This window comes from Oratosquilla oratoria, unplaced genomic scaffold (assembly GCF_046742065.1).
Source record: "Oratosquilla oratoria isolate Oo_2021 unplaced genomic scaffold, ASM4674206v1 SCAFFOLD184, whole genome shotgun sequence".
NCBI lineage: Eukaryota > Metazoa > Arthropoda > Malacostraca > Stomatopoda > Squillidae > Oratosquilla > Oratosquilla oratoria.
This window is the reverse complement of record NW_027467537.1, coordinates 52,385-75,000: the sequence shown is the minus strand read 5'-3', so window position 1 is coordinate 75,000 and position 22,616 is coordinate 52,385. Positions and strand designations below refer to the sequence as shown.

Genomic DNA, 22,616 nt, shown 5'->3' with positions numbered 1-22,616 from the left:
CAACTTGTACATGGATGGGGTAGTGAGAGAGGTAAATGCAAGGGTGGTGGGTTAGGGATTGGAGATGGTTAAAGAAAATGGAGAAGAAAGGGAGGTGAACCAGCTGTTGTTTGCAGATGACACTGCACTTGTAGCAAGATCAGAGGAGGGATTGAGGAAGTTGGTGACAGAGTTTGGGAGAGTGTGTGATAGAAGAAAGCTGAAGATAAATGTGGGTAAAAATAAGGTGATGAGATGTTCAAGGTGTGAAAGCGGCAGTAGACTGGAAGTGAGCATTAAGGGAGAGCGACTGGAGGAAGTGGATAGTGTTAGATACTTGGGTGCAAATGTGGCAGGAAAAGGTGGAGTGGAAGTGGTGGTAGAAAGTAGATTGAGAGAAGCGAGTAAATACCTTGGTGGATTAAAAAGTGTAATGAGGAATAGACATCTGGGAATGGATGCTAAGAGGAGACTGTATGAAGGAGTGATTGTGCCAACAACACTATATGGGGCAGAAACATGGAACATAAGAGAGGAAGAGAGAAGGAGTTTGAATGCGTTTGAGATGAGGTGTCTGAGAAGTATAATAGGGGTTACTAGGCTAGATAGATTGAGAAATGAGGAGGTGAGGAGGAGAACAGGGGTGGAAAGGGAGTTGGGAGATAGGGTTCATGAAAGAGTATTAGTATGGTTTGGACACATGGAAAGAATGAGTGAAGAAAGACTAGTAAAAGAGGTATGGAAGGCAGATGTGGAGGGAGTGAACATGAGGGGACGTCCTAGGATGAGGTGGATAGATAGGGTGAGGGGGGCTTTGAGGAAGAGGGGAATATCTGTTGGGGAAGGACGGGAGAGGACAGAAGACAGGGGTGAATGGAGAATGGTTGTATATGGATGATGTTGTGATGCATGAGGTGGAATGAGGGGGTGAGGTATGTGTGAGCAAAATTTGACGCAGCCCGAAGGGATTTCTCCCTGTCTTCTTTTATGCATGGGGGGACGGAGAGGGGGGGGTCACCGACTTGATGAAGAGGCCTTGCTGTGGATGTGCTGTGTCTTGCGACACTGCTTCTGACCCAGGGCAGTGGACAAGGTGCAGGGATGACCCGTCATCCAGGAGGTACTAAGATAAGAGGGAGGGTGGAGAGGTGTGGAGTGTATTCAGGGATGGAATGAGTGGGAATGATTTTATGCCTTTTCCTTTTTGGCTACCTCCCTTGTAAGGGGGAAGAAGCCTTGGTATATGTATGTATGTATGTATGTATAATTTCTATATTATTTTTTATTTATTTATTTATTTATCACTATTATATATATATTTTTTTGCATCCGACCTAGTTATGGACCAAAAGGTCTCCTGTCGGCATGCTCCGCCTTTGTTATTCTTTGACTATGACCCTAATCTTCATCCCATGTTTTGATACACAACTGTGAAACTTAAACAGTGAATGTTGCCTTGAGGCCTATCTATACAGTATCTTTGGTACCAAGTCAGCATGTCTGAAATTGATCTTAAAACGTTGCAATTAACTTTTCAAAAGTAATTATCAATAGGCCAGTTGGATACCTATTATTACATTATCTATTTGTATTTTCACCATGGTAGATATGAAGTAAAAGCTAGGGACAGGCCAGAAAAAAAAAAAAAAAAAAATTGCAGTTGGTCAAGAGTATCGATTTCTGGAAAATAAACATATAAATGAATAAATAAATAAATAAATAAATAGATACATAAATAAACAAACAAATAAATAAATAAACAAAATTTCATGACATTAAGAAGTTCCTATTGTTCCTACCTTGAGTTCAGGGTCAGAATACGAGTACCGTTTTCCCATGACCATTGCCCACAGTATGTTCACAATGGTTCGGTTGAATAGTGACTGTCAAAAATAAATAAAATAGGATAGCATTATATTGGGGAGTGGAATGAATGCCAATGATGTTATTTTCTCTTATACAAAACTACTTCTCAAGAAATATTTAAGATAGTAAGTAATAATGATGGTTATTCAGCATGACAGAAGTACTGTATAACACAAATTGCTTTTATTGTATCACAACTATTGACTATTGATTCTAAAAGAGTAACACCAAACCTGTATAGGTAATGGGTATGTTTATTCATCAGAATAGCGCTTGCAGTAATACACCCGTTCTCAAGTGTTGTCTCACATATTCATTCTAGCTAACCCCAGATGGTTTCATTCGGCTGATGCAAAACCATAAAAGTTGAACTGCAGACATTAGATTGCACACCCAGACAGTATAATATCCCCGCTGTATGGAAAAAGTCGCGTAACTAGCGCCATTTTGCCTATTTATGTATCTATGTGTATGCGCAATATTCCTATTCACGCATTAGTTTGTAGCAATGCTACTTTTTGGTGAAGAGAAAGAGGTTTTGGTGAGTTCGTCTCCTTTATTGTAAGGTAAGAGTGAACTGATTTTACATGCGGCGGAAGCCGGTATATATACTCGTGGGCAAGTTACCTGTGGTGCGTAATTAAATAATTGCACTGGGTTCGGTCGGGTGGTTCGGTCGGGTCAAGCACGCTCGCGCTGGCAGAGAGCGTCAGGTCGTCGTGGACGTTAGTCACGTTTCCTGCCACGTGACTTGTCACGGCGCCACGTGGCTGTACAATACTCCCCTCTTAAATTTGCCTTGGCTTAAGGGGGCGTCCTGCACGTGAGAATTTGGTGGGCGGAGTGTCGAGGTGTACCGGTTTTAGGCGGTCGATGGAAACCCATTCTGGCCTGCCGGAGATGGAGATGCGGAAGGTCTTGTCTTTACGTTCAAGGACAAGACAGGGGCCAGTGTAGGGACGGGTGAGTGGTGGGGTGTGAGCGTCCGTCCTCAGGAAAACGTGCGTCGAGGTGTGGAGCTATTTTGGGAGGTATTCTTTCACCTCCCGGTGATGTGTCGGCACGCATGGGGCAAATTTGCCGACAGTGCGTCGAAGCTGTTGCAGGCTCTCGGGAGACTCCTGTGGAGGGAAGAATTCTGCGGGCACGACGAGGGTTTGGCCGAAGACCATCTCTGATGGAGACACGTTGAGGTCGTCCTTGATGGCTGTCCGAAGGCCAAAGAGTATCCATGGTAGCTGGGGTAGCCAGGAGCCGTTGTTGCAGCGTGCCATAAGAGATGCTTTGAGTGAGCGGTGGGTTCGCTCGACCATGCCGTTGGCTGCGGGGTTGTAGGAGGTAGTGTGGTGGACTGTAGTACCCAGGAGTTCAGCGAGAGAGTGCCACAGCCGCGACGTGAAGCAAGTTCCTCGGTCGGAGGTGACGTGTTCCGGGAGGCCAAATCTGGCTATCCATCCACTGAGAAATGCTGTAGTGCAGGATGAGGCGGTACTATCCTTCATGGGGATGACCTCCAACCAGCGGGTCGATCTATCGATGGCGGTGAAGAGGTAACGATGGCCTTCCGACAGGGGCAGTGGGCCGACAACGTCGACATGAATGTGTGCGAAGCGTCGTCGGGGCTGATGGAATGATCCGATGCCTGATTCAGTGTGGCGATGATTTTTGCTTTGTTGGCAGGCAATGCAGGATCTGGCCCACTCCTTTGCGTCCTTGGAGATGCTGTGCCAGATGAATTTATGCTTCAGGAGTTTCGCAGTGACGCGCCCTGAAGTGTATTAAATTGAACACTTGACATCGGAAGGCAGCTGGGATGAGGGGTCGTGGTGCGGCCGGTACTGATGTCGCAGAGGATGGTGTGGTTGTCGTGAAAAGGGACGTCTTGCCACTTAAGGGATGTGATGGATGTGCTGTAGGCAAGTGTTTCAGGATCCTCACGTTGCTCTCTGGCAATAGCTGCGTAGTCGAGGCCGAGTTTAACTGCGTCGATGGCTATTCGGGAGAGGGCGTCTGCGACGGGGTTGTTTGTACCGGGGACGTACCTGATGGTGCAATTGAACTCGGCGATGGCGGAGAGGTGGCGGTGCTGTCTGGCAGACCAAGCGTCCTGTTGTTTTGTGAAGGCGTGCACCAGAGGTTGATGGTTGGTGTTGATGATAAATGAGGAGCCCTCGAGGAAATAGCGAAAGTGGCGGACGGCGTGGTGGATGGCGAGGAGCTCTCTGTCGAAGGTGCTGTAAATGAGCTCGGCCTTGGAGAGTTTCCTGCTGAAGAAACCAAGGGGTGTAGGTCTGCCACTGAGGGTTTGTTCGAGCACACCCCCTATGGCGACATTGCTGGCGTCTGTTGACAGTTGTAGCTGGGCACCCGGTACAGGGAAAGAGAGGGTGGTGGCACGGGCAAGGGCTTTTTTTGGCGTTGACGAAGGCAGCTTCCATGGCGGGGTTCCACAGGAGGTCCTTCGGTTTTCCGTGAAGGGCGTTATAAAGTGGGTGCAGCGTTTGAGCGATGTTAGGGAGGAAACGGTGATAGAAGTTGACCATCCCAATAAATTCCTGCAAAGCTTTGATGGTAGTAGGTTTGGGAAATTTGTCGACTGCGGCGACTTTATCCTGCAGGGGACGAACGCCGTCAGGAGAGATGAGGTGTCCCAAAAATGGGACAGACTTTTTTCCGAAGCTGCATTTGTCAAAGCGGACAACGAGGCCGTTGTCCTAGAGATGCTCGAGGATGGTTCGCAGGTGTCGGAGGTGCTGGTCAGGAGAGTTGGAGAAGACCAGAATATCGTCGACGTAGCAGACGCAGAAGTCGAGGTCGCCGAGGATGCCGTCCATTAGGCGCTGGAAGGTCGCACCTGAGTTTCGCAAGCCGAAGCAGGAGTAATTAAAGGTGTACGTCCCGAAGGGGGTGGTGATGGCGGTCTTCGGGATGTCGTTTGTATGTACCGGAACTTGGTAGTAGCCCTTCAGGAGGTCCAGTGTCGAAAAGATCTTGGCGCCGTTGAGGTATGTGGTGACGTCGGCGATGTTTGGGAGTGGGTAGTGGTCAGGTTCCGTCATCATGTTCAGCCACCGGTAGTCTCCACAGGGGCGCCAGGAACCATCGTTCTTCTTGACGAGGTGGAGAGGGGAGGACCAAGGGCTGGAGGCCTTTTGGCAGAGGCCTAGTCTCTCCATCTCTTGGAAGGTTTTCTTAGCGACGGCGAGTTTCTCGGGCGGTAGGCGGCGGTATTTGGCAAATACCGGGGGCCCAGACGTCTTGATGTAGTGGTACACGCCATGTTTAGCTGGCGTCTGTGGTGTCTGTCGCAGCTCAGGCTTGAAGACGTCAGGGAATTCCGTGAGCAGGTGGGCTAGCGTCGATGGTGGCGACCGTGGTTGGCTGTGGCGCGATTTGCAGGGGCGTCGAGACGGATGCGGTTGCGCAGACTAGGCGGCTGTTGGCGACGTCGAGCAGTAACCTGTAATGAGCGTGGAAGTCAGCACCGAGAAGGGGCGTCTTGATGTTTGCCAGGATGAAGTTCCATGAGTAGTGGCGACTCCCAAAGGTGAGGTTCAGGCGTTTCCATCCGTAGGTAGCTATGGTAGTGCCATTAGCTGCGACGAGCCTAACGCCAACGTCCTTGGGGACCCGGCGTTCTGCAGCGGATGCAGGAATTATGGACCTACAAGCACCAGTGTCGACAAGGAAGCGACGTTTAGAGGCCTTGTCGTTGATGTAGAGGCCCGTTGCGCCTGTAGGGGCCACCGTGATGGACGGTGACCCATTTAGGCGTTTTTTGTCCATGTACATCCTGGTTGGCATTTCTTGGCGAAGGCGCCGAACCTTGTGTGGTAGTAGCACAGGTGCAGAGCGGGGTTGGTCCGGCGTCGCTGCCTTTGCTGGTGTTGTTGGCGCCTGTTGGCTGGCGATGCTGCTGCGGCGAAGATTTCGTCCGTGGTGTCGTCCGTAGCAGACATCCTGACTCCTTGCTGCGGCGGCGTGGGCATCGGCGAGATGGTCCGCCTTCCGTGAAACTTCGTCGGTGGTCATTTCCTCGGTGTTGCCAAGGGCGGATCGGACGGGCGCTGGGAGGCGCATGAGCCACAATTGACGAAGCATATCGACTTTCCTGCTGGTTCCGTTGGCTGTGGGTGGGAGGCGGGCGATGGACATCATCTCGAGGTATGCTGTACTTGGTTTAATGTCCCCCAGTGGCTGTTGGGAGAGTTGGATGATTTTTGCGGCTCTGGAGGCTGCTGACGGCGTGAATTCCTGAAGCAGGTACTGTTTCAGAACGTCATACTGGCTAACGCCGTCGTGTTGATCAAGCCATTGGGAGATGAGTGGGAACACATCCTCGGGGATCGCCTGGAGAACGTAGTCTGCCTTCGTTTGGGACGCGCTGATTTTGCGCAGGCGGAACTGAATCTCCGTTCGTCGAAACCAGGAGGGGGCGTCGATCTTAGAGAAAGGCGGCAGCTTCAAGGAGACGGCGTTGTCGGTGTTGGAATGCTACTTTTTGGTGAAGAGAAAGAGGTTTTGGTGAGTTCGTCTCCTTTATTGTAAGGTAAGAGTGAACTGGGCAGAATATTTTAGGGAGTTGCTGAATGTGAAGGAGGATAGGGAAGGAAAGATAGCTGCAGTGGGAAATACGAAGAAAATGAGAGTGATGAGTGAGGAGAATGGAGGAGAAATAAGGAAGGATGAGGTGAAGGCAGTTGTAAAGATGATGAAAGCAGGTAAGGCACCTGGTCTGGATGGATGTCATGCAGAATGTCTGAAAAAGGGAGGTTCAGTGATGGTGGACTGGTTGGTGAGATTATTTAATGTTTGCTGGAGAGAGGGTAGAGTACCGGAGGACTGGAGTAGTGCCTGTATAGTTCCTCTTTACAAGGGAAAAGGGGACAAGTGTGAATGTAGTAATTTCAGAGGGATTAGCCTGTTGAGTGTAGTAGGGAAGGCTTATGGGAGAATCTTAATTGAGAGGATTAGGAGAGGAACAGAAGGAGTAATTGGTGAAGAACAGTGTGGTTTTAGGACGGGTAGAGGTTGTGTAGATCAGATCTTTGTGGTAAGACAGATATGTGAGAAAGCTATAGGAAAGGGGAAGGATGTTTTTTGGGCTTTTATGGATCTGGAAAAGGCTTATGATAGGGTAGACAGAAAGGCACTGTGGGAGGTTATGCAGATTTATGGGATAGGAGGAAAGCTTTTGGGAGCTGTCAAGAGTTTTTATGTGAGTAGTAGAGCATGTGTTAGGATTGGAAATGGAGAGAGTGAGTGGTTTGAAGTAAAGGTGGGACTTCGTCAAGGATGCGTTATGTCGCCCTGGCTGTTCAACTTATACATGGATGGGGTGGTGCGAGAGGTGAATGCTAGGGTAGTGAGTCAGGGATTGGAGATGGTTAAAGAAAATGGAGAAAAGTGGGAGGTGAGCCAGCTGTTGTTTGCGGACGACACTGCGCTTGTGGCAGGGTCAGAGGAGGGATTGAGGAAGCTGGTGGCAGAGTTTGGGAGAGTATGTGATAGAAGAAAACTAAAGATAAATGTGGGTAAAAGTAAGGTGATGAGATGTACAAGGGGTGAAAGTGGCAGTAGACTGGAAGTGAGCATTAAGGGAGAGCGACTGGAGGAAGTGGATAGTTTTAGATACTTGGGTGCAAGTGTAGCAGGAAAAGGTGGAGTGAAGGTGGAGGTAGAATGTAGATTGAGAGAAGCGAGTAAATGCCTTGGTGGTTTAAAGAGTGTAATGAGAAATAGACATTTGGGAATGGATGCGAAGAGGAGACTGTATGAAGGAGTGATTGTGCCAACAGCACTGTATGGGGCAGAAACGTGGAACATAAGAGAAGAAGAGAGAAGGAGTTTGAATGTGTTTGAGATGAGGTGTCTGAGAAGTATGGCGGGGGTTACTAGGCTAGATAGAGTGAGAAATGAGGAGGTGAGGAGGAGAACAGGGGTGAAAAAGGATTTGGGAGAGAGGGTTGATGAAAGAATATTAGGATGGTTTGGACACATGGAAAGAATGAGTGAAGAAAGACTAGTAAAAGAGGTATGGAAGGCAGATGTGGAGGAAGTGAACATGAGGGGACGTCCTAGGATGAGGTGGATGGATGGGGTGAAGGGGGCTTTGGGGAAGAGGGGAATGTCTGTTGAGGAAGGAAGGGAGAGGACGGAAGACAGAGGTGAGTGGAGAATGGTTGTATATGGATGATGTTGTGATTGCATGAGGAGGAATGGGCGGGGGGGTGGGGGGTGGGGTAGTATGTGTGAGTAAATTTTGACGCAGCCCGAAGGGATTTCTCCCCGTCCTCTCCTTATATGCAAAGGGGGACGGAGAGGGGGGGTCGCCGATTAAATGAAGCGGCCTTGCTGTGGATGTACTGTGTCTTGCGACACTGCTTCTGACCCAGGGCGGTGGGCGGGGTGCAGGGATGACCCGTCATCCAGGAGGTGCTCAGATGAGAGGAAGGGTGGGAGGGGTGTGGAGTGTATTTGGGGGTGAAATGGGTGGGAGTGTTTTTATGCCTTTCCCTTTTTGGCTACCTCCCTTGGAAGGGGGAAAAAGCCTTGGTATATGTATGTATGTACGAGTGAATTGATTTTACATGCGGCGGAAGCCGGTATATATACTCGTGGGCAAGTTACCTGTGGTGCGTAATTAGATAATTGCACTGGGTTCGGTCGGGTGGTTCGGTCGGGTCAAGCACGCTCGTGCTGGCAGAGAGCGTCAGGTCGTCGTGGACGTCAGTCACGTTTCCTGCCACGTGACTTGTCGGCGCCACGTGGCTGTACAAGCTCATGCATAGAGCTGGAAGCTGCCATTGTGTTTAGGATTATTTTTCCTATAAAACTACAAAGTTATCTTTGAAAAAATGGCTGTGAAGTGTTCCAATCAGCTCGTGAAAGGATGCTGGAAAACATTTCACAAATGATAGCTTATGAAAAATATGAATGAAAAATAGCCGTGTTGAACTGAGTTTGTTGAGAGTGGCAGTGTGGGTGCAGTATTTTTCTTCTTCCTTTTACAAGGGTGTTAAAGTGTCGTATTTCCCACCAACCCCTAACTTCTTATTTTATACAAAACCTTAAAAAAGGCAAATTAATACAGTTTTAAGGAAGTAACGAGTTTTTTCTCAATTCTTAAACTTTTTCTTTTGTTAAAACATTTACATCCACCAAATCTGAATAAATTTTTATATCATAAGTGTAAATGAGCTGCAACAGATACCATCTACAGGTTAATATGTGTGGAACTACATCGCAGTATGGACTTTTTCATCAAGTATTGTTGTGATACTTCTTACAAAGGTTCATCATACGAGATCTCGGGACTCGGGATCTCTTCGCTCCCATAGACATACTCGTACATTCCCGGGAAAGGTATTTGATACTCCCGGGACTATCCCGGCACACGGGATTCCCAACTTTTCCATGAAGACAACAATTTAGTGGGACCCAATGATTTTCCCGGGACACTGGGATCATGTCTCTCCCTGGAAACTCTTACGTTTTGTTTATAATAATTAGTAATTATTAGTGATTAGAAATTACTTGTAATCAGTATTTATTATTAGTAATGAAGTATCGACATTTTCTGGATTACTTCTTCCACCTCATTTACTGACGTTACTGATTTATTTCCCACACATTTCACATTTATGTTTCATCATCAGATAAAAAGTAATTGAGAAAATATGTTACTCTGAAAAATTCAGACATGAAATCCTAATAAGCAACGACAGCGGAAATAGGGATGGGGTGGTAGGGAGGAGGAGGGGGTAGCCGACGTCTTGACCGCGTAATACATTAACCATTTGTAAATAAAATGGGGAATATCAGATCATTTTTTGGTGGAAGGTAAGCTGAGAGTGGAGGATAGATGGAGAAAGAGGAAAGGGACAAAAGGTAGGGAGGTTCTTAGAGTGAACTCCTTGAATGAATAGGAAAAGGAGAAGGAGTACGAAAAGAAGCTGAAGGAGGAGTGGGAGGGAGTAAAGGATGGAGCAGAGATGGGTGTGGAGGAGGAATGGGGATGGTTCAAGGAGGGAGCCTTAAAGTGTGGAAGGATGGTGTGTGGAACAAGAAGGACAGGGGGAAATAGAAGAAAGGGTAGTGAATGGTGGGATGAGGAAACAAAGAAGGTTGTAGAAGAGAAGAAGCGAGCATTCACAGATTGGTTACAAAAGAGGACGGGGGAGTCATATGAGACGTACAAAGAAAAGAAAAGAAGTAAAGCAAAAGGTAAAGGAGGCAAAGAGGAGAGCAGATGTGAAATGGGGTAGGAGTATGACAGAAAATTTTGAAAGTAATAAAAAGATGTTTTGGAAAGAAATTAAGAGAGGAAGAGGAGGCGAATCAAGTAGGGAAGAAAAGGTAAAAGGTACAGATGGAGAGATGATAATGGAAGAGATGGCAGTAAGGGGAAGATGGGCAGAATATTTTAGGGAGTTGCTAAATGTGAAGGAGGATAGGGAAGGAAAGATAGCTGCAGTGGGAAATGCGAAGAGAATGAGAGTGATGAGTGAGGAGAATGGTGGAGAAATAAGGAAGGATGAGGTGAAGGCAGTTGTAAAGATGATGAAAGCAGGTAAGGCACCTGGTCTGGATGGATGCCATGCAGAATGTCTGAAAAAGGGAGGTTCAGTGATGGTGGACTGGTTGGTGAGGTTATTTAATGTTTGCTGGAGAGAGGGTAGAGTACCGGAGGACTGGAGAAGTGCCTGTATAGTTCCTCTTTACAAGGGAAAAGGGGACACGTGTGAATGTAGTAGTTTCAGAGGGATTAGCCTGTTAAGTGTAGTAGGGAAGGCTTATGGGAGGATCTTAATTGAGGGGATTAGGAGAGGAACAGAAGGAGTAATTGGTGAGGAACAGTGTGGATTTAGGACAGGTAGAGGTTGTGTAGATCAGATCTTTGTGGTAAGACAGATATGTGAGAAAGCTATAGGAAAGGGGAATGATGTTTTTTTGGCTTTTATGGATCTGGAAAAGGCTTACGATAGGGTAGACAGAAAGGCACTGTGGGAGGTTATGCAGATTTATGGGATAGGAGGAAAGCTTTTGGGAGCTGTCAAGAGTTTTTATGAGAGTAGTAGAGCTTGTGTCAGGATTAGAAATGGAGAGAGTGAGTGGTTTGAAGTAAAGGTGGGACTTCGTCAAGGATGCGTTATGTCGCCCTGGCTGTTCAACTTATACATGGATGGGGTGGTGCGAGAGGTGAATGCTAGGGTAGTGGGTCAGGGATTGGAGACGGTTAAAGAAAGTGGAGAAAGGTGGGAGGTGAGCCAGCTGTTGTTTGCGGACGACACTGCGCTTGTGGCAGGGTCAGAGGAGGGATTGAGGAAGCTGGTGGCAGAGTTTGGGAGAGTATGTGATAGAAGAAAGCTAAAGATAAATGTGGGTAAAAGTAAGGTGATGAGATGTACAAGGGGTGAAAGTGGCAGTAGACTGGAAGTGAACATTAAGGGAGAGCGACTGGAGGAAGTGGATATTTTTAGATACTTGGGTGCAAGTGTAGCAGGAAAAGGTGGAGTGAAGGTGGAGGTAGAATGTAGATTGAGAGAAGCGAGTAAATGCCTTGGTGGATTAAAGAGTGTAATGAGGAATAGACATTTGGGAATGGATGCGAAGAGGAGACTGAATGAAGGAGTGATTGTGCCAACAGCACTGTATGGGGCAGAAACGTGGAACATAAGAGAAGAAGAGAGGAGTTTGAATGTGTTTGAGATGAGGTGTCTGAGAAGTATGGTGGGGGTTACTAGGCTGGATAGAGTGAGAAATGAGGAGGTGAGGAGGAGAACAGGGGTGAAAAAGGATTTGGGAGATAGGGTTGATGAAAGAATATTAGGATGGTTTGGACACATGGAAAGAATGAGTGAAGAAAGACTAGTAAAAGAGGTATGGAAGGCAGATGTGGAGGAAGTGAACATGAGGGGACGTCCTAGGATGAGGTGGATGGATGGGGTGAAGGGGGCTTTGGGGAAGAGGGGAATGTCTGTCGAGGAAGGAAGGGAGAGGACGGAAGACAGAGGTGAGTGGAGAATGGTTGTATATGGATGATGTTGTGATTGCATGAGGAGGAATGGGCGGGGGGGTGGGGGGTGGGGTCGTATGTGTGAGTAAATTTTGACGCAGCCCGAAGGGATTTCTCCCCGTCCTCTCCTTATATGCAAGGGGGGACGGAGAGGGGGGGTCGCCGATTAAATGAAGCGGCCTTGCTGTGGATGTGCTGTGTCTTGCGACACTGCTTCTGACCCAGGGCGGTGGGCAGGGTGCAGGGATGACCCGTCATCCAGGAGGTGCTCAGATGAGAGGGAGGGTGGGAGGGGTGTGGAGTGTATTTAGGGATGAAATGGGTGGGAGTGTTTTTATGCCTTTCCCTTTTTGGCTACCTCCCTTGGAAGGGGGAAAAAGCCTTGGTATATGTATGTATGTAATTACGTTTTCTTATGTGTTATCCACAAAACGTGCTATTATATATACTTTATATATAGGTTATGTATTAAATATTCATATTAAGTATAAGATTAATATAATCAATATGTAATTCATACCTTCCCGATTTATTGACGGGAAACTGAGACATACCATGATTTCCCTGTATTCACTAAGAGATGTGGGAATCCCGGGAAATTCGCGAGAGCTCTAGCTTGCGGATGACTCAAATAGCTTATGCTGGGAAAATCTCGAGTGTAGTACTATATAGCTCGAGAAAATTACGAGACCCCGGGATACGGGGTCTCGTTTGATGAACCCTAATTCTTACAAACCAAAAATCAGACAGTTAAGCTGTGATGGTATCGTACCATTGTGTATACTATATTTACGTACTGCGTTGTAGCATCGTACAGTTATTGTGTATTACACTTGTGAATTGTTCAATTGTGTTTGTGTTTTCCCACTACATAAGTATCAGATTTTGTTGGACATTAATTTTACTAAATTGTATCAATTTATTACAATCCGTGTATCTTTTGTAAGGAGAACCAAACAAACTATGTATGTTTCACGCGAAGCCACGGCTTAGCGTCCAGTTGTAACTTTGCTTCCAAACTGTGCATACGCATTTCTCGATTGCAGTGCTTTGGTGAACTGTAACCTTATATATTTTCTTGCGTGCGGTGAGACTTTTATTTGGCACCCTACTACATTGTGGTGGCATGCGGTAAAGTAAGTTTGCTTTTTTTGAACGATTTTATACGATGGACGGTTCTCGAGTGATAAACTTTAGTGAACTTTGGCTGCCCAGCTTCATAGCTCTCGTGTGGTGGTGTGTGTGTGTGTGTGTATGTGTGTTTTCACCTTTTTCACCTATATTAATCGGACGTGCGACTACTATTACTGTGTGTGTAGTGATTCCTCTGGAGACCTGGATGGGAAAGGATTAATGAACAGAATACGTCTACGGTTTCAGTACGCTGCCTTTTCACAGTGACTAAATTGTGCACTAATGTTCAATATTGTGTATATATTATTTTAGTTATGCATGCATGTCAAATTGTGTTATTGTTATTCTGTTGTGATAGTTGAACAATTGTTAATTTCTCTGGCCAGGCTGCCATTTTTTGTTATGTTGCTTATATCATTGGCTGCCATTTTTGTTACATCACGTTCAGCCATTTTGCTTTAATATATTTTTGTATGGTTACCCCTTGTGGTGCCGTTTTCCTGCAAATTGGTGTTTTTCTTTGTAAAACTGTGTTTTCATTTGTAAATCTTTACAGGCAAGAGAGACTTCTGTTGCTGGTCCAAGTTTTCTTTAACGAGGCATGTGTTTTTCTAAGTGGTCGCAGTAATTCATATATTAAGAATTTCTTGTTTTTGTTCTAATGCTATTTAGGAGTGAATTACAGTTACCTTAGTCTACTTTAAGTATATCTAAGCCTAAATTGCCATCATTTCTAAGTCCCCAAACTCCATCTCAAACGATGGATCATACATTTACCCTTTTGCATCAGGATCCATCCTTAGTCAAATTTTCTGGTCAGGCTCCCCAACATAAGGCTACAGATTATATGCGAAGATAGTATAGTCAATACTAATGCAACTACTTGGTCTGAGGAAATCTCATACTTGTGCCTTACTCATTGGCATCTGAAATATCAACCTCATGTCTTCAACCCAAAACACTGAAATATAATTGATACTTTTTGAGATAATTTCCTCAATCTTTTCTGGTTCACCTATAGGTGATAATTTTCAATGATGCTTTAAATTGGCTGATGTCCTTACATCCCAATTGGGCACTTAACTATATACATGCTCGGGCCCAGGCCAGCAAGATCGCTTTCGATGCCTTCGAGTCATTGTTTCATTCAGACTAGGTAGATACGGATGCTATCACTTTGGATAGGTTCCGCCTTATTTTTTTGTTTACTTGTGCCCTTTGAGAAGAGAGCAGCGTCTTCTCCCAGCTATAAGATGGATGAATTCTTACTGTATTTTTCAACACTTCTTTCAATAAACTATAAAGGAAGTGCCTTTTGGTTCTTTGTGTATTAGCAATACACAACATACCAATGTTCCTGGTTCTCCTCCTCTACCCCCTCAGTCATTAGTATCTACTCAAAGCTTTCCTTTGTCTACATTTACACCTGTGCTTACATGTACTTATTGTAACAAGTCTGGTCACTCAAGTGACTTTTGCTTTCGCCATAAGCGTCACGAGTACAAGTCAATGCAGTCCCCTGTCCGTGGGAATTTCTCTGATGCATCTTCTAATGTGACAAATTACCTCTATAGGGTACTGCCTCAGGATAAACTTAGCTACTGTCATATCCATGGTCAATGTAAACATTCGACTGATCAGTGTTCAAAGATTCTGAAACTTAAGGCAGAGACCTCTCATCAACTTAGGCAAACTCAGTCCCATTTTCACCAGCACCTATATTACAAATTAAGGGATTGACCAATCACAGCTAGTTTCAGATCATCCCTTTGGTGGCTGCTGAGTCTTCTCAATTACTCACCTTCCAATTTCTTACGGAGAACACACCTATCTCAGTCACAGTAGATACTGGTGCAGAATGTAGTCTTATAGGTAGAAAGGCTTATTATGTTCTCAGGGATTTGTACAATCTCCTTATATCTTAAAAGCCCTGAAACCTGGAATGAAACTGATTCCCGAAGATAGGAAAGATCACTAATCTGCGACTCCAATTCCTGTTTTACACAAGGCCCAAATACACCAGTTGGGAAGGGGTAAGGATCGGAACAAATCCCCTTACCAACTGGTGCACTTGGGCCTTGTGTAAAACAGGAATTGGGGTTGTAGATTAGTGATCTTTCCTATCCTCGGGAATTAGTTCGATTCCAGGTTTCAAGGCTTTTAAGTGTCTGTTGGTGTAGTGGGCTAAGGCTCTGTGAAAGTATCTTACAAGTGGCCAATAGCAGTGGGTTCGAATCCTGCATGTGACTGTCATAAAATTACCAGATGTATATATATATATACATATATATATATATATATATATATATATATATATGTTATGTATTTTTCTTGTATGTATACACAGCTGCGTGTGGAGTCTGTTGTGTGTGTTTTACGTTTTGTCTTGACTCGACCATTCATTTTTCTCATTTGCTCGGAGGGGTCACCAAGTGGTGGCCGAGCGATGTGATGGTATCATACCATTGCGTATATTACAATTACGTACTGCGTTGTAACATTGTTGTGTATTATACTTGTGAATTGTTCAACTGTGTGTTTTCCCATTACATAATTATAATAGATTTTGTTGGACATTAATTTTATCAAATTGTATCATTACAATCTGTGTACCTTTCGTAAGGAGAACCAAACAAACTATGTATGTTACCCACGAAACCACGGTTTGGCGTCCAGTTGTAACTTTGCCTCCAAACTGTACGCACACATTTTTCGATTGCAGTGCTTTGGTGAATTGTAACCTAATATATTTTCTTACTTGTAGTGAAACTTTTATCTACCACCCCACTACAAGGCCTAGTGCTGTGGGTTACTTAGTCGGCATTCTGCTTCAGCTGGAGGAAGACTCTAACAAACCAGAAACTGACATGCTGTAGCTACTTGGGGAATAGCAACCTAGGCAAAGACATCTGTTGTTGTTGTGGCCATTCACTAGACTGTCTGTTCGAGCAGTCCAGTCTCCCTGAGGAACGCCACAGCTGGAACTGGGTCTTCCCACAAATCCTTTAAAGAATGTATATTGTGTTGTTGGCGTGCGTGTTTGTGTACAATGCAGTCTTCTATAATGTGTTATATAGTATTGGGTGAAGTGTTACATCCTGGATAGTTATCTGCGGTGCAGTCATCCAGCCTCTTGTGGTAGTTTAGAAATGCTGGATGGTGACCGCATTGCAGTTTGGCCAGATGGACTCTGTCCTTTCGGTGGAGAGATGATTAAAAGAGATGGATATCAGGGGGTCTGGCATGCAGCAATGTATTGTCTTTCAGTCTGTTAATGGAGCAGAGAGTGATATGATTATGGATATGCTTCTGGAGGTTGATGTCTGGTGGAAGAGAAGATAGTATTTGTGTGATATAGGTATTCAGGTATTGTTTTGATGGTTCTTAGCATGTGTGGGTGTTCTGCTATGTAGTGCAGTGGGTGTGCTGTGTGGAGGCTGCAACAAGTGTTTGTGTGCCTCTCAGATCAATGTGATCCTTGACTAAGGACTTTCATTTCATGGTATAAATGTTTTGTAGGTGTTGTATTTGTGCAGCCTATAATTGTCTTTAGGTCTTTGTTTTGTATGGTCTGTATGTGATGTGTTTTGGTAAGATTAGGAGCCCATGCGGGGTTTGCATAATTCATCATTGAGCACATGCATTGTTTGTATACTGTAGTAATAGTTTCTTTGTTTTGTCCCAATGTTGTTCCAGCAATTGAATTAAGCGCGTTAGGTCTAGGTGTGCACTTTGTCCTTATGTTTGTGATGTGTTGTTTAAATGACATGAATATATCGAAGGTTACGCCAAGAATCTTGGGTGAGTGTGTGTGTGTGTGTGGTATGAGAGTGTTGTTGATAAAGAGGCATTGTATGTATTTGTGTTCCATTGTCCAATTGGTGAGAGTTGTGGCTGTAGACTCGGTTGAGGCCATTTCGAATCTATTTGTAGTGAACAAGGTGTTAAGTGTGTCGAGGTATGGTTCACAAGGAACACTTCTCACAATCTCACAATAATACCAAAAGATGGTCTACTATCTGGCAGGTAGAAATGCCAATGTGTCATATAATGGCCAATCATTGCACACCAGAAACTTTGAGAACGGAGTACCACAGGGATCAGTTCTATCCCCCACTCTCTTTAATTTAAACATGTATGATATACACACACCGGACACGTCAGAAATACAGATATCTTTATGCAGATAACAAAACAATTACATGCACACACCTTAACGCAAACAAATAGAAGAAAGAGTTAAGGTTAACAATATCACTGTTATAGATTAAGTAAATATATTTAGTGAGTAAAATAATAAGGTAAATAGCTACATTCACACAGTTGAAAAAATAGTCTTCATGAACAATGTAAGCCTTGTGAAGACAAAGGATTTAAAAAGAAAAATTCAGATGAAAATCGAAAACTGATATGAAGTTCTAAGAAATAATAAAAACAACATCGAGGTTAAGAATTGCTTCTACCTTTGTGGACAATATGCTGCTGTCATGTGTTATTTTGTATTTCATGTGTAATGGAGAAAGGAATGGAAAAATTCAACAGGGAAAACAAATATACCAGAATAACATTTGATTAAAGGAAAAGGAGTATGCCAATTAAAACCAGGAGGGATGAAATAGTAAAGAATCATGCATTATAAAGGAAATTATTCAGAAAGGTAAATTATAGAACCATTGCACTCTAGCATTAGATAGAAACAGACATTATCAAATGCAGACAGAAAGGAAAGAGTGGTGGAGGAGTTTTACCATGCACTTTACTCCTCAAATAACATATTAGTCAGTAAATTCATCTGTAGCTGTCAGAAGTGTTCCAGAAGATACGAGTGAAGAAACGTACTATGAATAATTCCGAAAACCCAATTACTTCACTGATTACCCACAGCATGTCAATAAATTAAGTTACAATATAAAACTATGAATATTCAATAATATCATATTTCAAAATTGTACCTAATTTTTATTTGATCTTTTAAGAAAAATTAATGAACACCGATGAATGAATAACAATGAGCAGGGGTGCAGTAATGCTGGAGTTCACGGAGCACTGCTCCGGCACCTCTTCAAAATGATTAATTCTCCTTCTGCTGTTTCCATAATAGGAATAATGTCATCTGCAAATCTTAGGTGGTTCAAATATTCGCCATTAATCTTAAAACCTTTCTCTTCTCAACTCAACCTTCTAAAAATATCTTCCAAACATACATACATACATATACCAAGGCTTTTTCCCCCTTCCAAGGGAGGTAGCCAAAAAGGGAAAGGCATAAAAACACTCCCACCCATTTCATCCCTAAATACACTCCACACCCCTCCCACCCTTCCTCTCATCTGAGCACCTCCTGGATGACGGGTCATCCCTGCACCCTGCCCACCGCCCCGGGTCAGAAGCAGTGTCGCAAGACACAGTACATCCACAGCAAGGCCGCTTCATTTAATCGGCGACCCCCCTCTCCGTCCCCCTTTGCATATAAGGCGAGGACGGGGAGAAATCCCTTCGGGCTGCGTCAAAATTTACTCACACATACTACCCCACCCCCACCCCCCCGCCCATTCCTCCTCATGCAGTCACAACATCATCCATATACAACCATTCTCCACTCACCTCTGTCTTCCGTCCTCTCCCTTCCTTCCTCAACAGACATTCCCCTCTTCCCCAAAGACCCCTTCACCCCATCCATCCACCTCATCCTAGGACGTCCCCTCATGTTCACTCCCTCCACATCTGCCTTCTATACCTCTTTTACTAGTCTTTCTTCACTCATTCTTTCCATGTGTCCAAACCATCCTAATATTCTTTCATCAACCCTATCTCCCAAATCCTTTTTCACCCCTGTTCTCCTCCTCACCTCCTCATTTCTCACTCTATCTAGCCTAGTAACCCCCACCATACTTCTCAGACACCTCATCTCAAACACATTCAAACTCCTTCTCTCTTCTTCTCTTATGTTCCACGTTTCTGCCCCATACAGTGCTGTTGGCACAATCACTCCTTCATACAGTCTCCTCTTCGCATCCATTCCCAAATGTCTATTCCTCATTACACTCTTTAAACCACCAAGGCATTTACTCGCTTCTCTCAATCTACATTCTACCTCCACCTTCACTCCACCTTTTCCTGCTACACTTGCACCCAAGTATCTAAAACTATCCACTTCCTCCAGTCGCTCTCCCTTAATGCTCACTTCCAGTCTACTGCCACTTTCACCCCTTGTACATCTCATCACCTTACTTTTACCCACATTTATCTTTAGCTTTCTTCTATCACATACTCTCCCAAACTCTGCCACCAGCTTCCTCAATCCCTCCTCTGACCCTTCCAAACAAGCTGTAAATATTTTGGGTGAAATGATATCATCTTGCCGTACTCCTTTCTCGATCTTGACCTATTCTGTATCTTTATGTAGTCGAATTATAGCGGTACCTTTCGCATAAATCTTTTCTAAAACACGATCTGTCCGTTTGTACCTTGTATGCATACGAAGTTTAGTATTGCTATTTGTTCTACCGGACGACACTGCACTTGTGGCAGGATCGGAGGAGGGATTGAGGAAGTTTGTGACAGAGTTTGGGAGAGTGTGTGATAGAAGAAAGCTGAAGATAAATGTGAGTAAAAGTAAGGTGATGTGATGTACAAGGGGTGAAAGTGGCAGTAGTCTGGAAGTGAGCATTAAGGGAGAGCGACTGGAGGAAGTGGATAGTTTTAAATACTTGGGTGCAAATGTGGCAGGAAAAGGTGGAGTGAAGGTGGAGGTAGAATGTAGATTGAGAGAAGCGAGTAAATGCCTTGGTGGATTAAAGAGTGTAATGAGGAATAGACATTTGGGAATGGATGCTATGAGGGGACTATATGAAGGAGTGATTGTGCCAACAGCACTATATGGGGCAGAAACATGGAACATAAGAGAGGAAGAGAGAAGGAGTTTGAATGTGTTTGAGATGAGGTGTCTGAGTAGTATGTTGGGGGTTACTAGGCTAGAGTGAGAAATGAGGAGGTGAGGAGTAGAACAGGTTATGGAAAGGGGGTTGGGATATAGGGTTGATGAAAGAGTATTAGGATGGTTTGGACACATGGAAAGAATGAGTGAAGAAAGACTAGTAAAAGAGGTATGGAAGGCAGATGTGGGGGGAGTGAATATGAAGGGATGTCCTAGGATGAGGTCGATGGATGGGGTGAAGGGGGCTTTGGGGAAGAGGGGAATGTCTGTTGAGGAAGGACGGGAGAGGACAGAAGACAGGGGTGAATGGAGAATGGTTGTATATGGATGATGTTGTGATGCATGAGGTGGAATGGGCGGGGAAATGGGGGTTGAGGTAGTATGTGTGAGCAAATTTTGATGCAGCCCGAAGGGATTTTCTCCTTTATGCATGGGGGGACGGGGACGGTCGCCGATTTCATGAAGCGGCCTTGCTGTGGATGTGCTGTGTCTTGCAACACTGGTTCTGACCCAGGGCAGTGGACAAGGTGCAGGGATGACCCGTCATCCAGGAGGTGCTAAGATGAGAGGGAGGGTGGAGGGGTATGGAGTGTATTCAGGGATGGAATGGGTGAGAATGAATTTATGCCTTTTCCTTTTTGGCTACCTCCCTTGTAAGGGGGAAAAAGCCTTGGTATATGTATGTACAAAACCTAAACAGAGAGGTACATTGTATTCTGTCGTTTTCTCAATTAGTTGGTCCATTGCCTGCAAATGGTCTAGAGTCGAAAATACACTTCTAAAGCCTGCCTGTTCTCTCAGTTGGTTTCCATCTAAAACTTGACTAGGCTATTTGTAAGGATCTTGGAGAATACTTTGTATACATCTAATGGTAAGCTAATTGGTCGATAGTTACTAAAGTCCTTCTGGTCTCCTTTTTATGAAGCAAAATAACTATAGCTTTGCACCACAACTGACCCAACCTAATATGAACTTTTTTCCCTGCATCTTTCAACAGATCTATCGATATACCCTCTTCCCCAGGTGTTTTTCCTCATATCATATTTTCAGGGCAAATTCTACCTCTTCCTTTGTAATCTCTGGTACACTACTAATGTCTACGGATGAATTTATTGACTCAACTACGGTCTTCAACGAGTAAAGCTTCTGTCTCCACATTTAATAATTTCTCCATTCCTATCTTTCAAACATATCATTTGCCGTCTTCCTAAAGCATGTCTGCTTTTGGTCCCTTTAATACTTTTACTTTTTTTAATATTTTCCTATATTTCATCCATGTTTCCCTCTCTCTCTCTTTTTTTTTCTCTCTGACCTCTGCATTTTGTTGATAAGTTAGTTTAGTTCTACTCTTTCTATTTCGTCTCTCCTGCTTTTAATCTGTATGGTGCTTCTTCTTTTAACTAGGTCATTTGTAGCTTTGGAATATTTGTTTTCCCTAATACTTTTTGTACTTCCTACTTTCTCTGCTGATTCCCTAATGACTTTCACTGAATTTAAATTCATATCTACTAGGTCATTTGTAGCTTTGGATTATTTGTTTTCTCTAATTCTTTTTGTACTTCCTACGTTCTCTGCTGATTCCCTAATGATTTTCACTAAATTAAAATTCATATCTTCGACGGTGTCCTCGTTAGTTTTTAGAGCTTCGAATCTATTTTTAATTTCTAACTGAAATTTCTTCTTATTTTCCTTAATCTTTGCAGGGCTGATTTTCTTTTTGAAAACTAGTTTATTTCTCTCGGTTCTGAAATTGAATTTAGCTGTGCAACCTACCATTCTATGGTCACTACCTATGTTTATTTTATCTATGACTGTAACATTGCTAATTCTCTTGCTCTCCTCTCCTACCATGAAGTCTACTTTTCTAGGTTCATTTGCAACCTACACGATTTTGGAAGAAATTGTTCATTATCCTCATGTTGTAGTTCTCTGCAAAATTGACTAACATCTTGCCTCTGTCATTTCTTTCACCTAATCCAAAATTCCCAATGTACGACTCACCTCCGATCTTCTTCCCCACTTTAGCATTAAAGTCGCCTATTACCAACGTGTACTTACTTTTTTCTTGATCCATTACCTGACTTAAATCATCATAGGACTCAATTTCATCGTCTGGACTCTGTGAAGTTGGTGTATAAGTTTGAAATATTTTTAGAGTGTAACTTTTACATAGCCTAATCACAATGCTAGCTACCCTCTCTGATAACCTACTGAATTTGACTACGTTACCAGCAACTTCTCGGTTGATCAAGAATCCTACTCCACTAGATCTTTCTTTGTCCTTAGTCCTTACCTCTACAGTAGAACAGGTGGTGACCATCTTGTAATTGCATAAACTTTTCTTCAGTTCTTCAGTCTTCGCTCAGTCCTGCGATGTCCCACTTGATGTTGTCTAGTTCTTTCATTAAATTCTCCAGTCTGTGGTCTTCTGGGAGAGTTCTTATATTATAGGTATAGATCTTCATCTTCTTCATGTTGTTTAATCTCCAAGACTTGGATCTGCTTGGACAGTGCTTACTCACATTCAGTTGCACACTGCCCGTAAGCACACGAGGCAATGTGGTTGGACCTTTAGGAGACGATGATCGAACAGGAACGCCCGGTTTTGTTTTGATTGTTCTATTTGTGTCTGCTATCAAGGGGTTCTGGCAGTAATCCCACCTCCCTGCCAACTGGTTTCTG

At 44.2% G+C, this 22,616-nt stretch overlaps 1 protein-coding gene across 1 annotated transcript in view; it reads right to left on the bottom strand.

Moving 5' to 3' along the window:
- LOC143022803 (cytochrome P450 2D15-like) overlaps window positions 1-22,616 on the bottom strand; it is a 145,315-nt gene that overhangs the window by 85,345 nt on the left and 37,354 nt on the right. The window contains exon 5 of the mRNA XM_076181174.1: window positions 1,779-1,862. Within this exon, the coding sequence (XP_076037289.1) occupies window positions 1,779-1,862 (84 nt within the window). The remainder of the gene's footprint in view (window positions 1-1,778; window positions 1,863-22,616) is intronic.